Source organism: Loxodonta africana, chromosome 1 (assembly GCF_030014295.1).
Source record: "Loxodonta africana isolate mLoxAfr1 chromosome 1, mLoxAfr1.hap2, whole genome shotgun sequence".
Taxonomy (NCBI): Eukaryota; Metazoa; Chordata; class Mammalia; order Proboscidea; family Elephantidae; genus Loxodonta; species Loxodonta africana.
In genome coordinates, this window is record NC_087342.1 from 134,896,677 (window position 1) to 134,917,784 (window position 21,108).

The 21,108-nt window shown below is 38.3% G+C and overlaps 1 protein-coding gene across 1 annotated transcript in view; it reads left to right on the forward strand.

The window, feature by feature from the left end:
- DDX43 (DEAD-box helicase 43) overlaps positions 1 to 21,108 on the forward strand; it is a 41,802-nt gene that overhangs the window by 14,232 nt on the left and 6,462 nt on the right. Inside the window, exons 11-13 of the mRNA XM_003404111.3 lie at positions 2,482 to 2,569; positions 5,571 to 5,698; positions 5,902 to 6,011. Of these exons, the coding sequence (XP_003404159.2) occupies positions 2,482 to 2,569; positions 5,571 to 5,698; positions 5,902 to 6,011 (326 nt within the window). The remainder of the gene's footprint in view (positions 1 to 2,481; positions 2,570 to 5,570; positions 5,699 to 5,901; positions 6,012 to 21,108) is intronic.

Consider the following 21,108-nt stretch of genomic DNA (forward strand, 5'->3'; position numbering starts at 1 on the left):
AAAGTGAGGAAGCAATGATTGTTCTTTGGATGCTGATTGATCCATAAAGACTAATTTCTCCTAGGCTTATACTGTCATGAACAGTGTCATTAAAAAGTATAGTATACAGAAAGGGCTGACTCAAGAGGGGGAGAGTAAGTGGGAGTAGGAAGTGAGATGTATGTAAACTTATATGTGACAGACTGATTGGATTTGTAAACGTTCACTTGAAGCTTAATAAAAGTTATTAAAAAAAAAAAGTATAGTATACAATATTTGGGGAAATATACTAAGTTTTCATACTTTGTTTTCTAACAATCTTTCCTCTTCATGAAAAGTGAAGTTGAATTTCACTTTATTACTCTGAAGGTAGAAAAGGTGATTACTTTATCATGTTATATAAACATTAAGTTGAAGAAACTTATACATTCTTTTTTTTCTGGTTTTTTGAATTTACACATTTTTTTTTTCTCTTTTATTGTACTTTAGATGAAGGTTTACAGAACGAACTAGTTTCTCATCAAACTGTTAGTACAGACGTTGTTCTGTGACTTAAGATAACAACCCCATGATTTGTCAACACTCTCACTTCTCAACCCTGGGTTCCCTATTACCAGCTTTCCTGTTCCCTCCTGCCTTCCGGTCCCTACCTCAGGGCTGGTGCGTCCCTTTAGTCTTGTTTTGTTCCATGGGCCCATTCGATCTTTGGCTGAAGGGTGAACCTCAGGAGTGACCTCATTACTGAGCTGAAAGGGTGTCCGGGAGCTATAGTCTCAGGGTTTCTCCAGCCTCTGTCAGGCCAGCGAGTCTGGTCTTTCTTTTTGAGTTAGAATTTTGTTCTACATTTTTCTCCAGCTCTGTCCAGGACCCTCTATTGTGATCCCTGTCAGATCAGTCAGTGGTGGTAGCCAGGCACCATCTCATTGTTCTGGACTCAGTCTGGTGGAGGCCATGGTAGATGTGGTCCATTAGTCCTTTGGACTAACCTTTCCCTTGTATCTTTAGTTTCCTTCATTCTTCCTTGCTCTCGAAGGGGTAAGACCATTGGAGTATCCTAGATGGCTGCTCAGAGGCTTTTAAGACCCCAGATGCTACTCACCAAAGTAGAATGTAGAACATATTCTTTATATTATGCCAGTTGAGCTAGATATTCCTTGAGATGATGGTCTCCAGAGCCCTCAGCCCAGCAACTCAGCCCCTCAGGGAGTTTGGATGTGTCTGTGGAGCTACCGGGACCTTGCCTTGTACAGGTTGTGCTGGCTTCCTCAGTATTGTGTACTGTCTTAACCTTCACCAAAGTTTCCACTTATCTGTTGTCTCTTAAGTGTTTTTCTATCCCCACCTCTCCCCTCCCTCGTAACCATCAAAGATTGTTTCTTTTTGTATGTAAACCTTTTTGTGAGTACTTACAGTAGTGGAAACCCTGGTGACCAAGTGGTTAAGTGCTACGGCTGCTAACCAAAGGGTTGGCAGTTTGAATCCGTCAGGCGCTCCTTGGGAACTATGGGGCAGTTCTACTCTGTTCTATAGGGTCTCTATGAGTCGGAATCTATCCGACAGCACTTGGTTTGGTTTTTTGGTTTTTTACAGTAGTGTTCTCATACAATATTTGTTCTTTTGTGATTGACTTATTTCACTCCGCGTAATGCCCTCCAGATTCATCCATGTTATAAGATGCTTCACAGATTCATTGTTGTTCTTTATCATTGTGTTAATACTCCATTGTGTGTATGTGCCACAGTTTATCCATTCATCTGTTGATCGGTATCTAGGTTGTTTCCATCTTGTTGCTATTGTGAACAATGCTGCAGTGAACATGGGTGTGCATATGTCTGTCCATTAGTTTATACATTTTTTGATCAGCACATTTAAAATGATTTTTATTGGGCATAAGCACTTGGTTTTTCTGCTGTCTTTTTAGTAAAACTAGGTTTTTGTTTTTTGTCTTTATAAACTCCAAGAGATAAAACTAATCTAATACCAGAATTCCTTCTAATACCTTGACATAGATTAGAATTTCTAGAGATTAGAAGACTCCTTCACTCACTGTTCATAGCATAACAGTAGGGTTGCTATGTTGGAATCAACTCCACGGCAGCAGGTTTGGTTTATTTTTCGGTCACCCATTGTTTATTTAACCTATTTATTTAAAATGTTTCATCTAGTACTTCCATTATACTTGAGCAATTCGTGGTGAAATTTACAGTATTTGTAACATCTGCCTTACATATTGAAAAGATAATCAAAAAACCAACCCCTTGACATCAAGTCTGTTGCTACTTATAGCGACCCTATAGGACAGAGTAAAGCTGTTCCATAGGGTTTCTAAGGCTGTCATCTTTACAGAAGCAGACTACCACATCTTTCTCTTCTGATTAAAAAGATAGGAAGCATTGTATTTGTCTTTCATGAATAATTGGTTTGTAGCATGCTTAAGGAAACTTTAGTAACGTTTCATTTACAATAAATTTTTAATGTTTGTGCATCTTGCTTTCTTTCCAGTGCAACTTGGCCACATGCTGTCCGTCGACTTGCAGAGTCTTATTTGAGAGACCCTATGATTGTATATGTTGGCACTTTGGATCTAGTTGTAAGCTTATTTTTTAGTACTATTTTTAAAAACATTTCTTATTATGGAAATTTTAAACATAGGCAGTTATGGCATATCAACTTTGTCCACTCCCCAATTTTAGAACAAATCTGAAATACATATAATTTTATCTGTAAATACTTCATTCTGTCTCTCTAAAAGACTTTTTATATACATAATCACAGTTCTTTTATCTCATGTTAAAAATTTTAATAATCCCTTAATACCATCAAATATCTAATCAGTGTTCATATTTTCCTAATAGCTGTTTTTTTTTAAAGCCCTGTTAGAATCAGGGCCTAAACAAAGTCTACATATGTACTTACTTGGTTATTATGTCTCTTAATCTCTAATCTGTAGCTGTCCCAACCTGTGCGTGTGTGTCCACTTATTGCGGGAAGAAACTTTTTTTTGTCTATAGAATTTCTCACATTCTGGATTTGGCTGATTCCCACAGACTGTTAAATATGCTCTCTAGTCCCAGTATTTCTTGTAAATGGTAATTAGATATAGAAACTTGATCAAATCCTGGGTTGTTTCTATTTCTTCTTTTTAGAAAAATTCTTCATTAATTGTGATGTTTAGTTGCTTTTGCATCACTTCAAAAGGAATGTAAGTCTGACACTCTTTGTGAAGTTAGAATTTATCAGTGGGTTCAGGTGTTTTCAGTCTGATCTCTCCATTATACAGTTCCCTAATGGCCTTTCACCTAATAGTGATCAATGCCTACCTCCATGATTTCATTAGGGGTTGCCAACTACAATTCCAGAATATTTAATTGTGTTCGTGAGGAACTTATATATAGACCAAGAGGTAGTCCTTCAAACAGAATCAGGGAATACTGCGTGGTTTAAAATCAGAAAAGGTGTGTCAGGATTGTATCCTGTCAATGTATTTACTCAATCTGTATGCTGAGCAAATAATCCAAGAAACTGGACTGTATGAAAAATAATGCTGCATCAGGACGGAAGGAAGACTTGTTAACCTGCAATATGCAGATGACACAACTTTCTTGCTGAAAGTGAAGAGGATTTGAAGCATTTACTGAGGAAGATCAAAAAATATAGCTTTGGGTCTTAAATGCAAGCAAGCAGCCATCTAAGTTGCATCAATTGGTCTCAACCCACCTGGAGCAAAGGAAAATGAAGAACACCAAAGACACAAGGTAATTATGAGCCCAAGAGACAGAAAGGGCCACATAAACCAGACACTCCATCAGCCTGAGACCAGAAGAACTAGATGGTACCCGGCTATAAACCATGACTGCCCTGACAAGGGACACAACAGAGAACCCCTGAGGGAGCAGGAGAGCAGCGGGATGCACACCTCAAATTCTTGTAAAAAGACCAGACTTGATGGTCTGACTGAGACTAGAAGGACCCGGAGGTTATGGTCCCCAGACCTTTTGTGAGCCCAAGACAGGAACCATTCCCAAAGCTAACTCTTGAGACAGGGATTGGACTGGACTGTGGGACAGAAAATGATACTGGTGAGGAGTGAGCTTCTTGGATCAAGTAGACACATGAGACTATATGGGCAGCTCCTGTCTGGAGGGCAGATGCGAGGGCAGAGGGGATCAGAGCCTGGCCAAATGGATACGAAAATGGAGAGTGGAGAGGGGTGTGCTGTTTTATTAGGGGGAGAGCAACTAGGAGTATATAGAAAGGTGTATATAAATTTTTATATGAGTGACTGGCTTGATTGTAAACTTTCACTTAAAGCACAATAAAAATTAAAAAAAAAAAAAAGACAACAGCTTTCAATATGGATTACACCTCAACATAAAACAAAAATCCTCACAACTACACCAGTAAGTAACATCATGATAAGTGGAAAAAATACTGAAGTTGTCAAGGATTTCATTTTACTTGGATCCACAATCTATGCCATAGAAGCAGCAGTCAAGAAATCAAACGATGTATTACATTGGGCACATCTGCTGCAAAAGACCTCTTTAAAGTGTTAAAAAAGCAACGATGTTACTTTGAGGACTAAGGTGTGCCTGACTCAAGCCATGGTATTTTCAGTCGCCTCAAATGCACGTGAAACCTGGACAATGAATAAGGAAGATTGAAGAAGAATCTATGCCTTTGAATATGGTGTTGGTGAAGAATATTGAATATACCATGGATCACCAGAAGAATGAACAAATCAGTCTTGGAAGAAGTACAGCCAGGATATTCCTTAGAAGTGAGGATAGTGAGACTTTGTCTTGCTTACTTTGGACATGTTATCAGCTGGAACCAGTCCCTGCAGAAGGATATCATGCTTGGTAAAGCAGAGGGTCAACAAAAGAGAGGAAGACTCTCAACAAGGTGGATTCACACGGTGGCCACAACAATGGGCTCAAACATAGCAATAATTGTGAGGATAGTGCAGGATCGGGCAGTGTTGTATGTAGGGTTGCTATGAATCGGAACTGACTCAATGGCACCTAACAACAACAACAAATATAATTCTTTCTATAATTTCTATATTCTTGCTATAATTCTGCCCAGTATAATTCTTTCCTTTCATTAAATACTACTAAAATCTGTTTTATCTAAAGAGACAATATTTTATCTCCTTCAGGGTCAAAGAATGGTACCAAATGGTATTTTGAAATGTTTTATTAAATTGTTAAAGTACTAATTGAATTGAGACTCTTTTGTCATAAACTGATTATCTTCCTTCATTAGAAGGGCAATATTTCAAACTCAAGGTGATAGTTTTTGTAAGTCAGGCTTCATCCCATGGTTATTTCCTTTTCCTATACCAGCCAGTGTCTTTCAACACACTCTGCCAAGCACTCAAACATCCGTCACTTTTTTATTTTGGATGAACAAATGATGAATGTGTAAGGCTAAACTGCAAACTTCAAGTAGAAACAGGTGATTTTTCTAAGACCTCTGCCTTTTATCTGGTTAACAGTTTATTAAAACATTCACCAATGATAGAAATAAGATGTATGTTGAGCTGATATATATCAGTATTAATGTATTATGATTTTTGAATTCTTTAGGCTGTAAATACTGTGAAGCAAAATATAATTGTTACCACAGAAGAAGAAAAACGAAGTCATATTCAGATTTTCCTAGAGAGTATGTCTCCCAAAGACAAAGTCATTGTGTTTGTCAGCAGAAAAGCTGTGTAGGTATTTTTTCCTTGTATTCTGTTATGATCATCAATCACATTAAATTTGTTTAGGATTGTTTTTTTATGTTAATTTCAAATGGTGGTGGGTATGTTTGTTACAGTATTTCAGTCCAGACTTTTGCTAATAGAAGTAAAACTAGTGAATTAATGACGGTATTAGAATAGCACTTAAGATTACGGACTTTGTTTTGCTTCAGCGCTGATCACTTATCAAGTGACCTGATTCTCCGACGCATATCAGTTGAGTCTCTTCATGGCAACAGAGAACAGAGCGATCGGGAGAAAGCATTAGAGAACTTTAAAACAGGTACACTTATATACTGTTTATTGCAGTTTAAAAGTATGTGCAATACCTGGGCGTTGCTGAGGGACAGAACCCATTTCTAAGATCTCTTCTTAACTTGCGGATCCCAACACTTAGAGCTCTAAATATTTATCAGGCTCTCAGAACTAAACGTTGTTGCTGTTATGCATCCTAGAGTCAATTCTGACTTATACAGCGACTCCATGCACAATAGAAAAGACACTGCCTGCTCATGCGCAGTCCTCACAATCATTGCTATGTTTCAGCTCACTGTTGCAGCCCCTGTGTCAACCCGTCTTGTTCAGGGTCTTCCTCTTTTTCACTGACCCTCCACTCTACCAAGCATGATGTTCTTCTCCATGGACTGGTCCCTCCTGATAACATGTCCAAAGTGAGCAAGACAAAGTCTTATTATCCTCACGTCTAAGGAGTATTCTGGCTGTACTTCTTCCATGACAGATTTGTACCCTCTTCTGACAGTCCATGGTATATTCAGTATTCTTCAACAACACCATAATTCAAATACATCAATTCTTTGGTCTTCCCTATTCGTTGTCCTGCTTTTGCATGTCGATGAGGTAGTTGAAAATACCGTGGCTTGGGTCAGGCACACCTTAGTCCTGAAGGTGATGTCTTTGCTTTTTAACACTTTAAGTAGGTCTTTTGCAGCAGATCTGCCCAATGCAATATGTTGTTTGATTTCTTGGCTGCTACCTCCATGGGCATTGATTGTGGATCTGAGTAAAATGAAATCCTTAACAACTTTAATTTATCATGATGCTGCTTATTGGTGCACTTGTGAGGATTTTTGTTTTCTTTCAAAGTATAACCCATACTGAAGGCTGTAGTCTTTGATTTTAATCAGTAAGTGCTTCAAGTCCTCTTTGGTTTCAGTAAGGCTGTGTCATCTACACATTGAAGGCTGTTAATGAGTCTTCCTCCAATCCTGATGCTGTGTTCTTCACAGAGTCTAGCTTCTTGAATTGTTTGCTCAGCATACAGAATTAATAAGTATGGTGAAAGGATACAACCCTGACACACACCTTTCCTGGTTTTAAACCACACAGTTTCCCCTTGTTCTATTCGAACAATTGTCTCTTGGTCTATGTACAGGTTCTGCGTGAGCATAATTATGTGTTCTGGAATTCCCATTCTTCACAGAATTATTCATAATTTGTTACGATCCACGTAGTCCAATGCCTTTGCGTAGTCAATAAAACACAGGTAAACATCTTTCTCATATTCTCTGCTTTCAGCCAAGATCCATCTGACATCAGCAATTATATCCCTGGTTCTATGTTCTCTTCTGAACCCGCTCTGAATTTCTGGCAGTTCCCTGTCGATATACTGCTACAACCCTTTTTTAATTATCTTCATCATAATTTTACTTGCATGTGATATTAGTGAAACAGTTCGATAACTTCTGCATTCTGCTGGATCACCTTTCTTTGGAATGGGCATGAATATGGACCTCTTCCAGTTGGTCTTCCAAATTTCTTGGCATAGATGAGCAAGTGCTTCCAGTATTGCATCTGCTTGTTGAAGCATCTCAGTTGGTATTCCAGGGAGCCTTGTTTTTACCAGTGCCTTAAATGAAGCTTGGGCTTCTTCCTTCAGTACCATCTGTTCTTGATCATATGATACCTCCTGAAATAACTGAATGTCAAGGAATTCGTTTTGGTACAGTGACGCTGTGTATTTCTTCCATCTTCTTTTGATGCTTCCTGTGTTATTCAGTTTTTTTGCAATTCAGCATTGCAACTTGAGGCTTGAAAACTTCAGTGCTCTCACCTTGAGAAATGCTGAGTATATTCGTCCCTTTTGGTTTTCTAACTCCAGGTTTTTGTACATTTCATTATAATACTTTGCTTTGTCTTCTCAAGCCGCTCTTTGAAGTCTTCTGTTCAACTCTTTTACATTTTCATTTCTTCCTTTCAGTTTGGCTACTCTATGTTCAAGAGTAAATTTCAGAGTCTCTCCTGACATCCAGTTTTGTCTTTTCTTTCCTCCCTGTCTTTTTAATGACCTTTTGCTTTCTTCATGTATGATGTCCTTGATGTCATTCCACAAATCGTCTGGTCTTCGGTCATTAGTGTTCAGTGCATAAAATCTATTCTTTTTTTTTTTTTTTTGCTCTGGGTATGTGCTTTTATTTTTAATTTTTATTATGCTTTACAAATCAAGTCAACCTCTAATTCAAAAATCTGTATACACCCCACCATATACTCCCAGCTATTTTCCCCCCAGGGACATAGCAAACTCCCTCTCTCCACTCTGTATTTCAGTGTCCATTCAGCCAGCTTCTGTCCTCCCCTGCCTTCTCATCTCCCCTCCAGACAGGAGCTGCCTGTTCACTAGTGTCATTTTCTATCTTATACTCCAATCCAATCCATGTCTTAAGAGTTGGCTTTGGGAATGGTTCCTGTCTTGGGCTAAAAGAAGGTCTGGGACCATGACCTCTGGGGTCCTTCTAGTCTCAGCCAGACCATTAAGTCTGGTCTTTTTACAAGAATTTGAGGTCTGCATCCCACTGCTCTCCTGCTCCCTCAGGCGTTCTCTGTTGTGTTCCTTGCCAGGGCAGTCATCGGTTGCAGCCGGGCACCATCTAGTTCTTCTGCTTTCAGGCTGACGTAGGCTTGGATTTATGTGGCTCTTTGCTGTCTGTTGGGCTCATAATTACCTTGTGTCTTTGGTGTTCTTCCTTCTGCTTTGCTCCAGGTGGGTTGAGACCAATTGATGCACCTTAGATGGCTGCTTGCTAGCATTTAAGAACCCAGATGCCAGTCTCCAAAGTGGGATGGAGAATGTTTTCTTAATAAATTTTATTATGCCAGTTGACCTAGATGTCCCCTGAAACCATGGTCTGGAAACCCTTGCCCCTGCTGCATTGACTTTTAAAGCATTCGGTTTTTTCAGGAAACTTCTTTGCTTTTGGTTTAGTCCAGTTGTGCTGACCTCTTCTGTATTGTGTGTTGTCTTTCCTTTCACCTAAAATAGTGCTTGTCTACTGTCTAATTAGTGAATACCCCCCTGCCTCCGTCCATCCCCACTCTTGTAACCATCAAAGAATATTTTGTCCTCTGATTAAACTATTTCTTCAGTTCTTATAATAGTGTTCTCATACAATATGTCCTCTTGCAAATGACTGATTTCACTCAGCATAATGCTTTCCAGATTCCTTCATATTATGAAATGTTTCACGGATTCATCATTGTTCTTTATTGCATAGTATTCCATTGTGTGAATATACCATAATTTATCCATTCATCCATTGATGGGCATCTTGGTTGCCTCCATCTTTTTGCTATTGTGAACAATACTGCAGTGAACATACACAAACCAAAACAGCCCATTGCCTTTGAGTCAATTTCGACTCATAGCGAGCCTATAGGACAGAGAACTTCCCTATACAGTTTTTAAGGAGCACCTGGTGGGTTCGAACTACTAACCTTTTGGTTAGCAGCTGTAGCACTTAACCACTACACCACCAGGGTGTGTATATAAATCTGCATATATCTGTTTGTGTAAAGGCTCTTATTTCTCTAGGATATATTCCAAGGAGTGGGTAGTTCTATTTCTAGCTTTTTAAGGAAGCGCCAAATCGATTTCCAAAGTGGTTGTACCATTTAATGTTCCCACCAGCAATGTATAAGTGTTCTAGTCTCTCTACAAGCTCTCCAACATTTATTATTTTGTGGTTTTTTGGATTAATGCCAGCCTTGTTGGAGTAAGATGGAATCTCACTAGTTTTGATTTGCATTTCTCTAATGACTGATGATGATGAGCATTTCCTCATGTATCTGTTAGCTACCTGAATGTCTTCTTTAGTGAAGTGCATGTTCATATCATTTGTCCATTTTTTAATTGGGTTATTTGTCTTTTTGTTGCTGATTTTTTACAGTATCATGTAGATTTTAGAGATCAGACCCTGATCGGAAATGTCATAGCTAAAAACTTTTTCCCAGTCTGTAAGTAATCTTTTTACTCTTTTGGTGAAGTCTTTGGATGAGCATAGGTGTTTGATTTTTAGGAGCTCCCAGTTATATAGTTTCTTTCTCTTGTGCTTGGTTAGTAATGTTTTGTATACTGTTTATGCCATATATTAAGGCTCGGAGCATTGTCCCTATTTTTTCTTCCATGATCTTTATCGTTTTAGATTTTATATTTAGGTCTTTGATCCATTTTGAGTTGGTTTTTGTGCATGGTGTGAGTTATGGGTCTTGTTTCATTTTTTTGCAGATGGATATCCAGTTATGCCAGCACCATATGTTAAACAGACTGTCTTTTCCCCCATTTAACTGACTTTGGGCCTTTATCAAATATCAGCTGCTCATATGTGAATGGATTTATGTCTCGATTCTCAATTCTGTTCCATTGGTCTACGTATCTCTTGTTGTACGAGTAGCAGGCTGTTTTGACTACTGTGGCAGTATAATAGGTTCTAAAATCAGGTAGTGTGAGGCGTCCCACTTTGTTCTTTTTCAGTAATGCTTTACTTATCCGGGCCTCTTTCCCTTCCATATGAAGTTGGTGATTTGTTTTTCGATCTCATTAAAAAATGTCGTTGGAATTTGGATCAGAATTGCATTGTATCTATAGATCGCTTTTGGTAGAAGAGACATTTTTACAATATTGAGTCTTCTTGTCCGTGAGCAAGGTACGTTTTTACACTTATGTAGGTCTCTTGTGGTTTCCTGCAGCAGTGTCTTGTAGTTTTCTTTGTATAGGTCTTTTACGTCTCTGGTAAAATTTATTCCTAAGTATTTTATCTTCTTGGGGGCCACTGTAAATGGTATTGATTTGCTGATTTCTTCTTTGATGTCCTTTTTATTGGTTTAGGGGAATCCAACTGATTTTTATGTGTTTATCTTGTATTCTGGTACTCCGCTGAAGTCTTCTATTAGTTTCAGTAGTTTTCTTGAGGATTCTTTAGGATTTTCTGTGTATAAGATCGTGTCATCTGCAAATAGAGATACTTTCACTTCTTCCTTGGCAATCGGGATGCCCTTTATTTCTTTATCTAGCCTAATTGTTCTGGCTAGGACCTCCAACACAGTGTTGAATAAGAGTGGTGATAAAGGGCATCCTTGTCTGGTACCCATTCTCAAGGGGAGTGCTTTCAGACTCTCTCCATTTAGGATGATATTGGCTGCTGGCTTTGTATAAATGCCCTTTATTATGTTGAGGAATTTTCCTTTTCTTCCTATTTTGTTGAGAGTTTTTGTCATGAATGGGTGTTAACCAAAAAAACCAAACCCAGTGCCGTCGAGTCGATTTCAACTGATAGCGACCCTATAGAACAGAGTAGAACTGCCCCATAGAGTTTTCAAGGAGCGCCTGGCGGATTCAAACTGCTGACCATTTGGTTAGCAGCCGTAGCACTTAACCACTACACCACCAGGGTTTCCGAATGGGTGTTGGACTTTGTCAAATGCCTTTTCTGCATCAATTTATAAGATCCTGTAGTTCTTGTCTTTTGTTTTATTTATATGATGGATTACATTAATTGTTTTTCTAATGTTGAACCATCATTGCATACCTGGTATGAATCCCACTTGGTCATGGTGAATTATTTTTTTGATACATTGTTGAATTCTATTGGCTAGAATTTTGTTGGAAATTTTTACATCTACATTCATGAGGCATATAGGTCTGTAATTTTCTTTTTTCATGGTGTCTTTACCTGGTTTTGGTATCAAGGATATGCTGGCTTCATAGAATGAGTTTGGGAGTATTCCATCATTTTCTATGTTCTGAAATACCTTTAAGTAGTGGTGTTAACTCTTCTCTGAAAGTTGGTAGAACTCTGCAGTGAAGCTGTCTGGGCCAGGGCTTTTTTTGGTACTGAGTTTTTTAATTACCTTTTCAATCTTTTCTTTTGTTGTGTGTTTATTTAGTTGTTGTACCTCTGTTTGTTTCTTCTAGGTTTTCAAATTTGTTAGAGTACAATTTTTCGTAGTAATTTGATATGATCCTTTTAATTTCAGTTTGGTCTGTTGTGATATCGCCCATCTTATTTCTTTTTTGGGTTATTTGCTTCCTCTCCTGTTTTTCTTTTGTCAGTTTGGCCAGTGGTTTATCAATTTTGTTAATTTTTTCAAAGAACCAGCTTTTGGTCTTGTTAACTCTTTCAAAGTTGTTTTTCTGTTCTCTATTTCATTTAGCTGTGCTCTAATTTTTACTGTTCGCTTTCCTCTGGTGCATGAGGGTTTCATTTTTTGCTCTCCTATTTTTTCAAGTTGTAGGGATAATTCTTTGATTTTGGCCCTTTCTTCTTTTTGGATATGTACATTTATTGCTATAAATTGACCTCTGAACACTGCTTTCGCTGTGTCCCAAAGGTTCTGACAGGAAGTGTTTTCATTTTCATTGAATTCTATGAATTTCTTTATTCCATCCTTAATGTCTTCTATAACCCAGTCTTTTTTGAGCAGGGTATTGTTCAGTTTCCAAGTGTCTGATTTCTTTTCCCTGATTTTTCTCTTATTGATTTCTACTTTTATGGCCTTGTGGTCAGAGAAGATGCTTTGTAGTATTTCAGTGTGTTCGAGTCTGTTAAGGCTTGCTTTATGACCTAATATGTGGTCTATTCTAGAGAATGTCCCATGTGCATTGGAAAAGAAAATCTACTTGGCTGCTGTTGGGTGGAGTGTTCTGTATATGTGTATGAGGTCAAGTTGGTTGATTGTGGCATTTAGATCTTCCGTGTCTTTATTGAGCTTTTTTGTGGATGTTCTCTACTTTGCCAAAAGTGGTGTGTTAAAGTCTCCTACTATAATTGTGGAGCTGTCTATCTCACTTTTCAATGCTGTTAGAGTTCATTTTATGTATCTTAAAGCCCTGTCATCGGGTGCATAAATATTTAATATGGTTGTATCCTCCTGGTAGATTGTCCCTTTAATCATTATATAGTGTCATATTCTTTGTGGTGGATTTAACTTTAAAGTGTACTTAAAGTGTATTTTGTCCGAAATTAATATTGCCATTTCTGCTCTTTTTTGATTGTTATTAGCTTGATGTATTTTTTTCCATCCTTTGAGTTTTAGTTTGTGTCTCTAAGTGTAAGGTGTGTCTCTTGTAGGCAGGATGTAGACAGACCATGTTTTTTAATCCATTCTGCCACTCTCTGTCTCTTTATTCGTGCATTTAGTTCATTTACATCCAGCGTAATTATGGCTAAGTACGAGTTCAGTGATGTCATTTTGATGTCTTTTTTTGTGTATTTTTGACGGTTTCTTTTTCCCACTTAATTTTTTGTGCTAGGTAGTTGATCTCTGTATATTGTCTTTTCCTCTTATTTGCTGTTGTTGATTTTGTCTTTGCTGAATCTTTATTTTTTTCTTGTATTTTATTTTGATGAGTAGGATTGTTATTCTCCTTTGTGGTTACCTTAATATTTACCCCTGTTTTTCTAAGTTTAAACCTAACTTTTATTTCTTTATATCGCTTTCACTTTCTCTCCATAGGAGAGATTGATAACTACATTTCTCAGTCCTTCTTTATTGTTTTAATGTTGTCTTCTTTTACATAATGACATCGCTGTTTCCCTGTTTTGAGCTTTTTTTTTTTAATCTTGATTTATTTTTGTAATTTCCCTATCTAGGTTGACATCTGATTCCTCTGTCCTGTGTTCTAGTCTTGGGTTGATATGTGATATGATTGATTTTGTAACCAGAGAACTCCCTTTAATATTTCTTGTAGTTTTGGTTTGGTTTTTATGAATTTCCTAAACTTCTGTTTGTCTGGAAATATCCTAATTTGCCTTCATATTTAAGCGACAGTTTTGCTGGCAGTCGGCTGGCAGTTTTTTTCCTTCAGTGCTCTATATAAGTCATCCCAATTGCCTTCGTGCCTTCATGGGTTCTGCTGAGTCGTGCGAGCTTATTATTGACTCTTCTTTGTAGGTGACTTTTCATTTATCCCTAGCCGCTCTTAACATTCTCTGTTTATTTTTGGTTTTGGCAGGTTTGACTATAATGTGTCTTGGTGACTTTCTTTTGAGATCTACCTTATGTAGAGTTCAATGAGCATCTTGGATAGATATCTTCTCATCTTTCACAATATCAGGGAAATTTTCTGCCAATAAATCTTCAACAATTCTCTCTGATTTTCTGTTATCCCTTCCTGTTCTGTTACTCCAACCACTTGTAGGTTATTTCTCTTGATAGAGTCCCATATGATTCCTAGGGTTTCGTCTTTTTTTTTTTAGTTCTTTTATCTGATTTTTCTTCAAATATATTGTTGCCAAGGGTTTTATCTTCAATCTCACTAATTCTGCCTTCTGTTTCCTCAATGATTGCTGTCTCTCTATGGATTCTTGCAGCTTATTAAATTTTTCATTATGTTCTTGAATAACTTTTTTAATTTCTTCAACTGCTTTATCTGTGTGTTCCTTGGCTTGTTCTGCATTTTGCCTAATCTTGTTCCTGATGTCTTGAAGAGTTCTCTATATTAATCTTTGTATTCTGCATCTGGTAGTTCCAGGAATACACCTTCATCCAGAAGATTCCTTGATTCTTTGTTTTGAGAGCTTGTGGAAATGACCGTGGTATGCTTCTTTATGTGATTTGATATTGACTGTTGTCTCCTAGCCATCTATAAGTTATTGTATTAGTTTATTTTATATTTGCTTACTGTATCCTAGCTTCTTGCTTTGTTTTGTTTTGATATACCCAAATAGGCTGCTTGAGTGAGCTAGCTTGATGATTTTTGTCTTTGAAGCTCTAACATCCTCTTACCAGATGGCTAGAGCTGCTACCAGGTACATGAGCCTAGGAGTCCATTCACTTTTCTTGTATGGGTTCAGCTCAGGTGTCCAGGTAGTTGGTCATCAAGTGTTGTACAGGCTCTGTCCTCAAGTCTTAGAGGGGCAGGGGTAACTGGTGTAGGTACAGGTATCTGGTTGCAGCAGGGGGTCATGCTCTAAACAAGGCCAGGGGCTGACAACTGTCCTCCAAGTGTCTGTGAGGAAAGCATGTCCCTGTTCCCTGGAGTGCACTGGTGGGTGGGTTCTGCAGCTGGACCATGGACACCCAGTGCTTTCGGTTGTAAGAACTAGGAGGTACCACTTATCTTTGGATCCCTGTTGCTGGTGGCTAGCTGACGTGGGTGGAGCCACCAGTCCTTAGGCCCCTAATGTGGGTAGGTGAGGACCCTGTTTAGTAGGTAAAGTGGTGTCAAACATCAAACACCCACCTCTCCACTGCACAGCTGAAATAGTTGCAGTCTGCCAACAAGGGCCTATTCTCCTGAAATGGACCCACACAGGTCCATGCAGGGGTGAAAGGTATTCAAAGTCTGCAGACCGTTTGTGCCTGGACAGGAGCTGCCTCTATCCTGAGCTCCCCAGCTTAGTGGAGCTGGCAGATTATCTTTTCCCCTAACTGTGAATTTATTCCTTCTCCAAGGCCAGGAGAATGGCTCAGGTCATGTAGCAGGACCTATCTCAGGCCCAAGGAAATCGACAGCCACTGAAGTCAGCTTGGGGGCTGAGGGTGCATTAAAAGAAACACAAGTACTTAGCTTTTGCTGAAAGCACCATTATTCTTTGGTTCTGGAGGTGTGAGTAGGCTTTGCAGCTTGCTGTCTCTTCCTGAGAAAACCGCATCTGGAATGCTACTGCCAGCCCCACTGCGGTTGCTCCAGGGAATGGTGCCTGAGGGTTCCTGGCGATTCCTGTCCGGCAACTCCTCGCCCCTTCTGAACCGTCTCTCCCTCCCCTGCCACTCAATCCATTTTCTAACTTTGCCTTTGATGTTCAGAGCTCCTAGCTTGTCATATATATAATCGTTTCACCTGTGTTTTTGGGTCTTTGTTGTAAGAGTGATCACGCTGTCTTGGCCCTGCCTCCAAATCTATTCTTGAGATGGTCTCTAAATTCAGGTGGGATATACTCAAGCTCGTATTTTGGCTCTTATGGACTTGTTTTAATTTTCTTTAACTTCAATTTGAACTTACATATGAACAATTGATGGTCTGTCCCAGGGTTAGTCCCTGGTCTTGTTCTGACTGATGATATTGAGCTTCTGCATCATCTCTTTCCACAGATGTAGTCAATTTGATTCCTGTGTATTCCATCTGGTGAGGTTCACATGTATAGTCATTTATATTGTTGAAAAAGGGTATTTGCCATCTAGAAAGAAACTCAGTAAAGATAAAGAAGATCTAAATGCAATAATCAGCCAAGTTGACCTCATAGGCATATACAGAACATTCCACTCAGTATACGTTCTTTTCCAATGCACATGGAACATTCTCCAGAAGAGACCATACAAAAGCAAGCCACAACAAAATCCAGAATATTATAATAATACAAAGCATCTCCTCTGATTACAATGTCATAAAAGTAGCAATCAGTAACAGGAATAAAATTAAAAAATTTTTTTTAATTTTTAAAAAATTTTATTCCTGTTACTGATTACTGCAAGGAAAAGAAAATACATGGAAACTGAACAACACCTTGCTTAAAAATTACTAAGCAATAAATGAAATAAAGGATGGAATAGAAAAACTCATAAAATCAAATAAGAATGAAAACACATCTTACCAAAACCTTTGGAATACAGCAAAAGCAGTGCTTAGGAGGTCAATTTATAGCAAAAAATGCACACATCAAAGAAGAAGAAAGAGCCAAAATCAAATATTAACCCTACAAGTCAAATTAAAAAAAAGCAGCAAAAGAAGAAAGGAAATAATAAAAATTAGAGCAGAAATAAATGAAATAGAGAAGAGAAAAAAAAAAAAATAGAATCAACAAGACCAGAATTTGGCTCTTTGAAAGAATCAACAAAATTGACAGACCATTACCCAAACTGACAAAAGAAAAGCAGGAGAAGAAGCTAAAGACCCTAATAAGCAATGAGCTGGGTGATAACAGAATCAATCTAAATAAAAAGGATCGTAACAGAATACTACGAACAATTGTACTCCTACAAATTTGAAAACCTAGAGGAAATGGACAAATTTCTAGAAACATACTACATACCCAAGCTAACACAAACTTGAGGTAGAAAAACTAAACAGACCCATAACAAAAGAAGAGATTGAAGAGGTAATAAAAAAAAATCCCAACAACAACAAAAAAAGCCATGCTCTTGACGGCTTCACTGGAGAATTCTACAAAACGTTCAGAGAAGCATGCACAACAATACTACTCAAACTATTTCTGACCATAGAAAAGGAAGGAATACTCCTGAATTCTTTCTATGAAGCCAGCATAACCCTGATACCAAAACCAGGCAAAGACACCATAAAAAAAGAAAACACAGATCAATATCCCTCATGAATACAGATGCAAGAATTCTCAACAAAATTCTAGCCAATAGAATTCAATAGCATATAAAAAATATATATATATATATCATGACCAAGTGGGATTCATACCAGGTATGCAAGGATGGTTCAACATTAGAAAATCAATCAATGTAATCCATCACATTCATAAAACAAAGGAATCACATGATCATCTCAGTTGATGAAGAAAAGGCACTTGACAAAGTCCAATACTCATTCCTAATAAAAACTCTCAGCAAAATAAGAACAGAAGGGAAACTCCTTGCCATAATAGAGGGCATTTATACAAACCAACAGCCAGGATCATTCTCAACAGAGAGAGACTGAAAGCAATCCCCCTGAGAACGGGAACCCTTTATTACCATTCTTATTCAACATCATGCTGGAAGTCCTAGATAGAGCAGTGAGGCAAGGAAAAGAAATAAAGGGCATACAGTTTGGTAACGAAGAGGTAAAAATATTCCTGTTCACAGATGATATGATCCTGGACACAGTAAACCCCAAAGAATCCACAGGAAAGCTAGTGGAACTAATAGATTCAGCAGAGTAGCAGGATACAAGATCAAAAAACAAAAATCAGTTGGATTTCTCTTCACCTACAAGAAGAACCTCAAAAAGGAAATCAGGAAATCCATACCATTTACAGTAGCCCCCAAGAAGATAAAAATACTTAGGAATATATCTAGCCAGGGACATAAAAAATCTATACAAAGAAAACTACAAAACACTATTGCCAGAAACCAAAAGAAAAAACAAACAAACCCATTGCCATTAAGTTGATTCTGACTCATAGTGACCCTGTAGGACAGAGTAGAAGTGCCCCATAGGGTTTTCAAGGAGCAGCTGGTGGATTAGAACTGCTGACCTTTTTGGTTAGCAGCCGAGCTCTTAACCACATACCATGCTCATGAATAGGAAGACTCAACACTAAAAATGTCAATACTACGCAAAGTGATCTACAGATACGCAATTCCAATCCAAATACCAACAGCATTCTTTAACGAGATGGAGAAACTAATCACCAACTTTACATGGAAAGGGAAAAGGCCCTGGATAAGTAAATCATTTTTGGAAGAACAAAGTGGGAGGCCTCACACTACCTGATCGTAGAACCTATTATACAACCAGGGTAGTCAAAACAGCCTGGTGCTGGTATAACATCAGACACACAGACCAACGGAGCAGAATTGAAAACCGAGAGATAAATCCATCTACCTATGGTCAGCTGATCTTTGATAAAACGCCAAAGTCTATTAAATGGGGAAGAGACAGCCTTTAACAAATGGTGCTGGCATAACTGGATATCCATTTGTGAAAAAATGAAACAGGATCCATGCCTCACACCATACACAAAAACTAACTCAAAATGGACCAAAGATTTAAATATAAAACCTAAAATGATAAAGATCATAGAAGAAACAGTAGGAACAACATTAGGTGCCCTAATACATGGCATAAATACAGTACAAACCATAACTAACACTGCACAAACACCACTAGATAATTGGGAGATCCTAAAAATTAACTACTTATGCTCATCAGAAGACTTCACCAAAATATTAAAAAGAGAACCTACGGACTAGGAAAAAAATTTTGGCTACGACATGTCCAACAAGGGTCTAATCTCTAAAATCTACAAAATACGTCAATGCCACAACAACAAAAAGACAAATGTTGTTGTTGTTGTTAGGTGCCGTAGAGTCAGTTCTGACTCATAGTGACCCTATGTACAACAGAATGAAATGCTGCCCAGTCCCATACCATCCTCACAATCATTATGCTTGAGCCAATTGTTGCAGTCACTGTGTCAGTCCATCTTGTTGAAGGTCTTCCTCTTTTTCACTGACCCTCTACTTTACCAAGCATGATGTCCTTCTCCAGGGACTGATCCCTCCTGATAACATGTCCAAAGTAGATGAGACATAGTCTCACCATCCTTGCTTCTAAGGAGCATTCTGGCAGTACATCTTCCAAGACAGATCTGTTCGTTTTTCTGGCAGTCCGTAACATATTCAATATTCTTTGCCAACACCATAATTCAAAGGTGTCAGTTATTCTTCACTCTTCCTTATTCATAATCCAGCTTTCCCATGCATATGAGACGATTGAAAACACGATGGCTTGAGTCAGGCACACCTGTCTTTAAGGTGATGTCTTTGCTTTTCAACACTTTAAAGAGGTCTTTTGCAGCAGATTTGCCCAATGCAGTATGTCCTTAGATTTCTTGACTGCTGCTTCTATGGCATAAATTGTGGATCCAAGTAAAATGAAATCCTTGACAGCCTGAAACTTTTCTCCGTTTGTCATGATGTTGCTTATTGGTCCATTTGTGAGGATTTTTGTTTTCTTTATGTTGAGGTGTATTCCATACTGAAGGCTATGGTCTTTGATCTTCATCAGTGAGTGCTTCAAGTTCTCTTCACTTTCAGCAAGCAAGGTTGTGTCATCTGCATAATGCAGGTTCAGGTTGTTGAGTCTTCCTCCAACCCTGTTGCTGAGTTCTTCTTCATATAGTCCAGTTTCTTGGATTATTTGCTCAGCAGGTGGATTGAATAAATATGGTGAAATGACAGAACCCTGACACACACCTTTCCTGACTTTAAACCATGCAATATCCTCTCATTCTGCTCCATTGACTGCCTCTTAATCTATGTACAGGTTCCTCAGGAGCACAATTAAGCCTTCTTGAATTCCCATTCTTTGCAATGTTATCCATAATTTTTATGATCCACACAGTTGACTGCCTTTGCATAGTCGGTAAAACACAGGTAAACATCTTTCTGGTATTCTCTGCTTTCAGCCAGGATCCGTCTGACATCAGTAATGATATCCCTGGTTCCCCATCCTCTTCTGAATCCAGCTTGAAATTCTGGCAGTTCCCTGTTGATATAGTGCTGCAGCCGCTTTTGAATGATCTTCAACAAAATTTTACTTGCGTGTGATATTACTGATACTGTTCAATAATTTCCAGATTTAGTTGGATCACCTTTCTTGGGAATAGGCATAAATATGGATCTGTTCCAGTTGGTTGGCAAAGTAGCTGTTTTCCAAATTTCTTGGCATACACTAGTGAGCACTTCCAGTGCCACATCTGTTGGTTGAAACATCTCAGTTGTTATTCCATCAATTCCTAGAGCCTTGTTTTGCGCCAATACCTTCAGTGCAACTTGGACTTCTTCCTTCAGTACCATCGGTTCCTGATCATATGCTACTTCCTGAAATGAACATCGACCCGTTCTTTTTGGTATAGTGACTCTGTGTATTCCTTCCATCTTCTTTTGATGCTTCCTGCGTTGTTTAATATTTTCCCCATAGAATCCTTCAGTATTGCAACTTGAGGCTTGAATTTTTTCTTCAGTTCTTTCAGCTTGAGAAATGCTGAGCATGTTCTTATCTTTTGATTTTCTATTTCCAGGTCTTTTCACATGTCATTATAATATTTTATTTTGTCTTCTCCAGCTGCCCTTTGAAATCTTTTGTTCAGCTCTTTTACTTCATCATTTCTTCCTTTCGCTTTAGCTACCCAGTGTTCAAGACAAATAATCTGCTTAAAAAGTGGGCAAAGGATATGAACACACTTCATCAAAGAAGACATTCAGGCAGCTAGCAGACACATGAAAAAGTGTTCATGATTGTTAGCTATTAGCTATTAGAGAAATGAAAATCAAAACTACAATACAGGGGAGGTCAGCACAATTGGACTAAACCAAAAGCAAAGAAGTTTCCTGAATAAACTGAATGCTTCAAAGGCCAGCATAGCAGGGGCAGGGGTCTGGGGACCATGGTTTCAGGGGACATCTAAGTCAAT